Genomic DNA, 10,035 nt, shown 5'->3' with positions numbered 1-10,035 from the left:
GACACTCAGAATAAACTTCGGATATGGGCGGATAGATCACTTCTAAAAGGTTCGGAGTTTTAAAAAGAATCCAGGTAAATAGAAAGGTACGATAGTTAAGTCCTCTCTCCTCGACCAAGGCGAGGTCAAACTTGAAATTTTGTTGCTTAAAGGCTCACGGAGCCCAGGAAACCAGCTTTTAAGTGTACTTTGAATTTTCCCTATCCATAAAAGAGTGATCCCCCTGTTTGCACCAATTACCACGAGATCCTCTTTAACTTGCGTATAAGGACCTATGTATAAAGTAGTTCGTCTTCCCTCTGAACCATCAAATATGCAATAATTGGGTGAATGAATAAGATCAGGACTTAAACCATACCACTAACTCCCGAATACTTAGCGCTGGGGGAAGGAGAAAGGAGTATGCCCGTTTAAGGAAAGTAGGCTGATTATAGGAATCATCCTTATTACGAATTAAAGTGGTTGTGTGATTATCGCATTTACATATGCAGAACCTGGGTGCTTATGCTCACAATATTGTCCGCGTACTCGGTAACTTGGAGCTATCCCTATTGAGCTCTAAAAAATATAATTAAGCGAAAAGACTCGTGGTTATCAATACCTCGGATGCTTTGTGCATTTCCAGTCCCTGTACGAAACGTGTTTGGAAAAGCCTGCATTCTTCTAAATGAACCTTGTTGAATGCTCCTCCCATGCATGTCCCAGAACTCTACCTTGTGGGAAGTCTCAAGGTGAGACAATTTTTTGGAGCGATTCATTAGATAAGCAGACATTCCTAAGTTGCTTTGAGCAAATTCCCACCTGTCTCTCGCAAAATGTTTACGATAAATGGCGACTTTGTATATTTGGGATTTAGAATTAATACCACCAATAAGGACAGCCTGAAGAACAAGCGAAGAATAACTTTTGGCTTGATTGTAAAATTGTCTGGCTTTACCAAATTGGATATGAAAGCGTCAGCAGGTGAAACGAGGACAATAAGTATATTCTGACATCAAACAAAGAGTAAGCAGACTTGCGTCATCAGATGAGGCCCCGCTTTGGTTTGTGATTGGCAACAGTTTGCCCCGCTTAAGAAAAGAAGACTGTGCCGACGAAAGGCGAATTTTTCGCCGCGAATGTTCGCTATTAAAATTAAAACACATTGACGTAAATGAGAACGCGCACAACCAAAGCAAACGACGACGTTCGCCCGACGACTTTTCGCGACGATAGCCTTTGACGTAAGCACGTGAATTCGTTGTCGCCGTACAAGGCGAATGTATACAAGGTTGGTGTTGACAGAACAAAAACAAAAATTACAACAACAAATTAAACGCATAAATAATAGCTCTACCAGTCACCGACGTAAACCCGTAGTCCGTGTCAGCTGACAGGACCTATTTTATGGGATTATCGTGTAAACGAAAACTCATCACCGCATGACGGCGACGTTGTCGTTGTTTCTCTCTTTCTATTCACATGTTAATACAGGCGGCAGGTACGGAAGGGCGCTCCGTCGGTGGCTGATTGAGCTTAAGACTATAGTCTTTATATTATAATTATAATAATATATATATTTTTTTGTTTTTTGTTTTTGTTTTTTTGTTTTTTTGTTTTGTTTTCGTGCCTGGTTCCGACAACAAAAAAACCCACAGGGATATCAGTTTATGGAACATTGGAAAACAATCCCTAAATGCCAATTACATGGGAAGTGCCAGAATAAGGTTAGCGAATAACTTTAGAAATGTTTTTCGCAATATGCTTTTACAAAAATATTTTCCGGTGTTTGTTTAGTTTACACCTTCCAATAGACTTGTTTTACAGCACTTCACTAGTTTTTCTTTGCCATTAATGTAAATAATTTTTTTTTTTAATAGCTGTTTTTATCTCACACTTTTAACAATACATTTCCTGTTTCCGTAAAAAGTTGCGCAATTTTTTGCGTTCGTCCTGACGCATTCAACCTCAAATCTCAACTGACTATGTTACGTAGAGTTGCACAAGTATCCACAGAAATGTACTTACATATACCTACATATGTACGTAAGTGTGCAACGTTAAATAATGTTAGTCTTTAAGCACACAATTTATTTTTTGATTTTTGCCAGTTTTTGCGCGCGAAATTGCAAAACCAATAATTGTCCACTCGCGCACACTCAACATTCAATTACAATTGAATTCCAGCAAGTGAATTGGTCCAAAGTGGCATTGGTAGGATGCCAACGGCCGGGGCTGGAGTTACAAGCGTTTGCTCGCTTTTACTTTTCAGGAAAAACCACTTTCAGCTTCGTTCGCAGCATCACATCCGCAGTGAAATGTGTGAATGGAATTGCAATGAGTATTTATTCGCAACTAACTCGTACAGTCGCTATGCAAGGAGCTGTCGCGCTATTGCTGATGGCTGGTGGCTGGCTGTATGTGGTTGCCTCTGTTTTTTTTTTTGTTACTGCTAGATACCAACAAAAAATTGCTGCTTGCATGAAATCGATTTGCAGCTGCACGCGGTTATGACCAGTTGCAAACACGCAACGCATGCGCGCCTAGCAATCGTATTTATAAAGTTGCGGCAGCAAGGCAAGTGATCGAAGAGGCTGCCCACTGCTGTGCAGTTAATACATATGTCGGTACATAAATATGCATGTACAAACATATGTGGGTTGCCGTACTCCACAACAGTGGCGGTCGTTCGGTCGGTCCATCGGTCATGAACGCTTGGGGGTGACCAGGCATCATCAGCTCTGAGTATGCTGCAATTGCAATGGCTGTTGCATTTCTTTTGCTTCAACAACATAACACATGAGCTCATCATTTTATACGTTTTGTTGCATGCAATACATGTTTGCTTATTAGAAATTCATGACCACTGCCAACTGGTGTTGCTGACCAGTGCACTGGAGTGGATGAAAGTGTCAGTGATTTTGTGTTACTTTGTTATTTCTGATTTGGTTGCAGTTGGGCCTTTTCGCGCGCATAATCTATTTTCTCGAATACTCTTTCTACATATCGGAAACGCGCAACACGAAAAAAATTGCAACAATGTTCACTTAAGCGCACTGAATGTCTGCACAGCGATGTGTGCTGGTCAAGTTGTTGGGCTTACAGGTCAATGCATTGCTTGGCTTGGCTGACAGTGAGAAATCTGCGGTCAGAAAATCAAAAATAAACGCCCCATCCGGTTTGTTGTCGGCCATGTTCCGTCATTTGTTCATAATACATCAATTTCTCACTTGCCTTTCGTTAACGACAAACGAATTGCACTAAATTATTCGCAGAAGAGAGTTTTACACAGTTATTTTTGGCCTGCTGAAGTTCATATGCCATCTGTTTCCTATAGCTTTTGTTAATGTAACACAGATAAATGCCCAGTCGGAAAAGTAGTAATGCATTACATGCGTGATGAGTAATATAATGTATTTCTTATGCGTTCTCGATAATATTGCTGCTAACTATGTAATCAGCATTCTAATGTATTCAAAAAGTTCCAAAAATTTCATATTAAAACAAATTCATTTCTCGATACTAAATACACTGAACCAAAAATCCATCTCTGGATCAAAGAAAAACTTTCCTTACTTTAAGGTCGAAAATTCTTCCGAATGAGTAAGAAATTCTCCCGAATGAGAAATTTTTCTTTGGAATGTGTAAAAACGTACACGAAAATATGGCACCGTGGATGTAATCTATCATTTTGAAGAAATGTTGGGCATGAAAAGAGGATAAAACTTCTTTAGTGCTATTTCGTTCCCATTTTTCTTTATTTTGATTGCTGTTTTCCTTCAATTAAGAGAAGTTTTTTTTTTGAGTGTAGGTAATGCAAAATTGAGTGCCCCACTTTTCTTAGGACATTTTCGAATGTGAAAAGGGTTGTTTTACTGATAATTTTTTCGATTACTATACATTACATTTACCCACTGGGTATGCTTGTGTTGCGTCCAATACTGTGAAAGACTCCGTAGGACGCTGCAAGCCCTGAGGACTTTCAATAATCGAATAAGTCCGCATTTTTGCCCATTTAGTACCGAACTATTGAATACTAAAGATGTGCGCCGGTTCCGAAACGGTCCCTTTGAGCAACTTAAGTACTCTTTAAACTCACTTTTCTATAATATAACTGAACTTGGTTTGTTCATAAGGAGAACAAAGATCCCCGAAACCTTGACTTAAGGAAAGAGTAAAGAAAGGTTTTGTAACCTACTATACCTGGAAGAGGACATTTGGGAAAAACTGTAATTTCTCACCGCACCTCAATGACTGTATGTACACGACAGTCATCCAACTGATGATAGTCTCATGGGAAGCACTGGATAAAAGCGGAAATAATAGTCGAAAGGATGCAGATTAAGGGAATCAAAATTTTAGAAGCAGATCGTAAATGGGCACGTAGAGATCTTCAGTGTATTTAAAAGACGACGACATAACGGGATCAATGCTGACTTAGATTCCGTTTCTAGATTCGTACCTAGGTATGCAAACGTTGCATCGTTATTTTTGAAATATCGATAATATCGGTTAAAATTTCGATGTTTGCCATCGATGTTTACAATTTCTTGAAATCGATAATTTGACGACACATCGATGTAAGTTTCAACGATGTTTTAAACATCGACTTTAGTGTGACTCAGACTTGCTTTGGATTCGACTCACCTATTATGCTTCTAAATTTTTTGATGACCTTATCAGCAACTCTTACACTTATCCCGGCGGTCCTTAGTACCCCTCCGACGAAGCTCCCTTACATTAACAAAAACGTGGCCGCCTTATGTATGTATCAGACATATTTCTGAGCCGCTTTACAAAGTAAGTTGCGTAGAACGTAGACCAGTCCCACGGAGTAGTTCGGGGCTTGGAAATAACTTCGGCGACGCGTTATTTTGCAACTGTGATGACATTGGTCATGATGACAATTTCGGTACTAAAAACTGAAATAAAACATTGCAAACCTCGTAAGGTGCTTACCTATTTTCCCAGTGGGGTCACCCAAACTTCTACAATCGCAAAATTCGCATAGGCTTTCTTTGATTTCGAATTGTAAACTCATTGCGATCATATTGTACTAGCAATATAGAAGTATTACATATATGGCCAAAATTGATTTGCAATTAAGCATATTGCCTATCGAGTTGCTCAGAAAACTACATGCGGCATCCTTTAGGCAACTTGGACGTAGGGAAGCAAACGATGCATCGATATTTTTCAAACATCGATAATATCGGTTCAAAATTCGATGTTTGGCATCGATGTTTACAATTTCCTAAAATCGCTAAATTGACGATACATCGATGTGGGTAGCGATGTTTTAACATCAACTTATGCTCCTAAAATTTTTTGGCTGGCCATGAATTTTAATACTTATTCTTGTGAGGAACATTCAGAAGTTCCGAGTTTACTCTTATCTTTCGATTTTAAAAATGGTTACTTAGTCATTAAAAAAGGACCGGGATCCCGTTGAAATTTCAATGAAATTGGGCCTAGGAACTTTAGGTTCAGCGAACTTACGACGGCATGAATTTCTATTCTATTTATAGGAAGGGTAAACGAATGGTAAGTAAATAAAGGGAATAATTGAATTACAGAAAGTAGGAGTTGAAAAGTGTTAAATTTTCTTTTTAATGTGACTACAAGCTAGCAAATTTTGAAACACTGGAAACCATCGATATGCCGATGTTTTTCTGGCAAAGTATTTTAGCATCGATGTTCATTTTTACCGATGCATCGAGACATCGATGTAACTCCAATGAAACTTATTAAAGTGAAACTTTAGTAGCGGGGGTAGTGAATTTATAAGCTGCAGCGGAAATTGTATAACACTAGCAATGCAACGGAAGTACCTCCATTTTCCCTATCTCTATTTTGGCCTTTAATAAGATAGAGAGTGAATTATCAAAATTTGCTACGCAGCGGATTATGGTCCAGACAAAGGCAAAACCAAATATATGTATACGAAGAGTATACGTATACGAACGCGAATACGTACGTAGATTAAGGCGAAGACAAATTGCAAGACAAATTCGAAGGTGAAGGAAAAACTAGGACGAAGACGAATACGAAAACGAATATGAAGTCGAATATGCATACGGCTACAAGCAGAAATACAAATACTATGCCAAATAAGAAAACGTATACGAAGTGGTATAGGAACAGTAGTGCGATGTCAAATACGAAGAGGAAGAGGCAGAGAAAGGCTAAGAATAAGACGAAACGTGATTGCGAAGATGAAGGATAAGGCTGAAACGAAGGCAAAAACTAAGATGAACGCGAATACAAAGATGAGAGCAAATACGCAAGTGAATAAGATTACGTAGTCGAATACGAAGACAAATACAAATACGAATTTCGAGAATTTTCTACAAATTCCAGCACCAGCATGCTGGTGTCCTGTATGGGCCCTTTAAAAACTGCATCAGTTTTGAGATTCAAAACATACTCTGCACTTCGAAAACCTGATCAAAACTCGACATTTTAAATTTTTCAAAGTCACATATATATGTATGTAAATATTCGAGCACAACAAAGATAATTCCTGCTGAATAAAATTTTCATTGATTGATGCCTTTTTGACAATTCCGCTTAGCAGCAACTACTATGACGCAGCATTAAATACACGACAAATTCTTGACCATATCACCAAGAATTCGAGATGCGGTTTGCTATTTTCATAGTTCTATTAGTTAACTCTCAACTTCTTATCGCGCAGGGTTTCGAAAACAATCGTCTACAGGTTTGTACCTTAAGAAGCCACTAACTAATTAATCCTTAACATTCGCCAACATTTTCTCTTATTTTTAGAAACAGCACAGAAAGATGAAGCGCATGTTGCCGCACATGTACGCACAGTTCGGTGAAGAATCTATGCAAAGTGGTGGTGGCACTGGGGATGGGCAACGCGATGGTGGCGTTCCAGGCGCCGGAAATGATGGCGAATGTAAGCAAAATGCCATGATGGCCGGAAATGCGAAGCAAAAAGCAACAAGCATTGCGCAGAAGGCAGCCCAGGAAGCCAAAGCTGCATCCGACGCCCAACAGGCGGCTGGCGAGGCAGCTTCTTTGCAAGTTAAGGCGCAATTGGCCGAGAAAGCTATGCAAGCCGCCAAAGCAGCGGAAGCTGCACTCGCGGGCAAACAACAAATCGTACAACAATTGCAACAGGAAGTTCGCGAAGCGGAGGCTGTGGTACAAGAGGAAAGTAGCTCACTGCAAAATGCGCAACAAAATGTTAATGCAGCGGTGAATTCGGCTCAACAAGCACAATCGCAGTTGAAGACCTTAACGAAGGCTGTGCAGACAGCGCAGTCGAATGTGGGCAATGCTGAGCAGGCAGCTAGTGGCGCACAACAAGAGCTGGCTGAGAAAACACAGCTGGTAGAAGCGGCTAAGATGCGTGTCGAACAGCTATTGCGCCAACTAAGCTCGGCGCGACAGGACTTTAATAAGACCAAAGATGCAGCGATGAGGGCGGCCGCTGCCGCACACGAAGCCAAGGTGAATGCATCACCGAGTGGTCGTTGTCGTCGTATGATGCGTATGCCACGTAAGCGTCATGCTGTTGCGCCGCCGAGTAAGCAGTGAGACGGTAATCTGCATATTTGTTAAAAGTTTATTTCTGATTTGTTTTTGTAACTGCTGAATATGGTGGTCTATGAATGAGTTGATATATATGTACATATATTAGTGTACGTATGTATTTATGTATGTATATTTTTGTTAAATTACTGGGAACACCGAGAATTCTAACCAATGCTGGTATTTTATTTAAACTTCGATTGCAGTGTAGTGGTTGGAAGCGGTTAAATAGCAAATCAAAGCGAAACATTCAGCAAATTCCTCTTTTTTAATTTAACCCACAAAACATCCTTCTATAACAGTAATTGAAGCTCTGATGCTTAGTTCGTCCTCTGTCTACGTTTATCGCCTTTGTGGCCATATTTGTATTCGTCTTCGCCTTTGTATGCGTTTTCGTAATCGTCTTTAAATTCGTGTGCATATTCATTTACGTCTTCGTTTTCGCCTTCGTCTTCTTATTTGTCTTAACCTTCCTCTACGTGTTCGTCCTTGCATCCGTCTTCGCTTCAGTGTGAAAACGCCATATCACAGAGAATTTTTTAAAAATTCCCTATCTCAGAATTTGATTTAAGAACGCTCTATCTCACAATTGGGTTCAAAAACCCCCATTTCTCAGCTGTCGATTCAAAAACGAGCTATCTCAAAGATAGGGCGTTTTTGAACCAAATTCTGAGATAGGGTAGTTTTCAATAAAATTCTAAAATTGGGCGTTCTCAAGGTACATTGAACAGGTAGTATCAGTACAGCAGCTGATTTGATTTATTTTCAAATTATTTGGTCTCGAAAATGTCAAATATTTTTAATTTTTTCTCACAAAAATTCTGAATTGTTAAAATCCATTTGCATGTGAAACCTTTTTCCATACAAAACAAGCGATTGAATAGCAGCTTTTGGAACGTTCGCCCAACTCGGCAGCACGACCGCTGATTACTGGGCCTTGCAAAGGATGGATCAATGCTTCGAGAAGCAAACAAATTTACTAGGAAAGAAAGTTGCATCAATTTTTATTTTTTCCAATTTCAATTTTTTATTTTTTATAATTTTTTGTATTTTACACGGCACGCTTTGATTTAGAAGAAAAAATTCAGAACAGTTTTTGACACTTTCGATACCAGAAGCAACAACAAAATACACCCAAATGTTGTTTTTGCTCTACTGATACTACCTGTTTAATGTGCCTTGGGCGTTCTTCAATCGATCGGACTGGATCGTTTCCTGGTGGACTTTGTCCGCCTTCCCCTCTATCGGAGAACCATCTGTTCGGAGATGGTTGGAGCTCACATCACAAGACATGCGAGAACGGACACTCCTCAAGGACATAGTTCACTGGATTTACACAGCAGTGGCACGTCTAAGTATATTGTTATACGGCGTCACAGGCTGGTGGATATCACTGGATAAATCGCTCACAAATTCTGAGTTTGCCAAGGTCAAAGGGCGGCATGTATGCTAATCACAGGTGCGCTGCCATCCTCACCCACCAAAGCGATAGAAACACTCCTAAACTTTCTGCCCGTAGACCTTTTTCTGAAGCTACAGGCGAACTGCAATGCAGTAAGAATAAATGTACTGTCAAAATGGAAAAACGCCAGATTCGATCATACCAACTACTCCGACACCTTTAGGTCCCCAGATTATCCAACACCATCGATGGAGCTTGAGAATAAGTGTTCCACTCATATCCATTCGAGGAAGAACTGTGAGCACGACTCGGCCTGGGGCCTCCAAGATAACTCCACAGCCACCTACACGGAAGGCTCTAAACTAAATCAAGAATAGGGAGTGGGATAAACTCGAAGGACTTCTCTATATTTAAGCTACCAGGACACTCTGCACTCTGGGTTATCCAATCTTTTCTTAACTTGCCTTCAGTAACTATATGTATACTATATACTCCGATAGCAAATCAGCCATCAAGTCACTGGACTGCTGCAGTACCTCGTCTAAAGCTGCGATAGCATGTAGGAAAGTACTTAACGTTTTAGCTTCAAAATCAACTACTCGCATCGTGTGAGCGTGTGGGTGCCAGTCCACAGATATTCAAGGCAATTGTGCAGCGGACGAGCTTGCGATGAAGGGAACCATACTGTCTGACGTCAACCTCTCTCATGCAGCGGTCATACCGTTATCTACCTGAAAGACATGGCTCAGGATATTGCCGACCAATAACTTCTGCCGCAGTTGCTGCGACGTAGACGAAATCGAGAGTGTGGAGCACTCCATCTGTCATTGCCCTGCCTTCATGTGGGCGAGAAGGCGCTCATTTCACCACCACCTTTTTGTCTGTCTGGCCGACCTACATAAGTGATCCACGCATTCACGAATTCTGAACCTAACTAACTGGTTCTACTGAATGGACCGGTTCGAATTCGGGCCCTCAATTGGTATCACAACTAGTGTTGCCACACATGGGCTTTTCCTACTAAAACTGGTAGGTTTTTTTTTAAATTTATTAGGTTGGTAAGCTTGATTGGATTTTGGTAGGTTTCACGA

The 10,035-nt window shown here is 40.4% G+C and overlaps 2 protein-coding genes across 5 annotated transcripts in view; both read left to right on the top strand.

Annotated features, from left to right (window-relative positions):
• Positions 1-10,035, top strand: part of LOC118745063 (histone-lysine N-methyltransferase trithorax) — a 152,037-nt gene that overhangs the window by 80,891 nt on the left and 61,111 nt on the right. The gene's annotated exons all lie outside the window — the stretch shown is intronic.
• Positions 6,537-7,704, top strand: LOC118745092 (chromosome partition protein Smc-like). The gene is made up of 2 exons (XM_036478633.1): positions 6,537-6,700; positions 6,769-7,704. Exons 1-2 carry the CDS (start codon positions 6,620-6,622, stop codon positions 7,546-7,548), a joined length of 861 nt encoding a protein of 286 aa, XP_036334526.1. The 5' UTR covers positions 6,537-6,619; the 3' UTR covers positions 7,549-7,704.

The sequence above is a fragment of the Rhagoletis pomonella genome, unplaced genomic scaffold (genome assembly GCF_013731165.1).
Source record: "Rhagoletis pomonella isolate Grant_MI unplaced genomic scaffold, Rhpom_1.0 Rhpom_scaffold_00001, whole genome shotgun sequence".
NCBI classification, from domain to species: domain Eukaryota; kingdom Metazoa; phylum Arthropoda; class Insecta; order Diptera; family Tephritidae; genus Rhagoletis; species Rhagoletis pomonella.
Note: the sequence above shows the minus strand (reverse complement) of the source record. Positions and strands in the feature narration are given on the sequence as shown.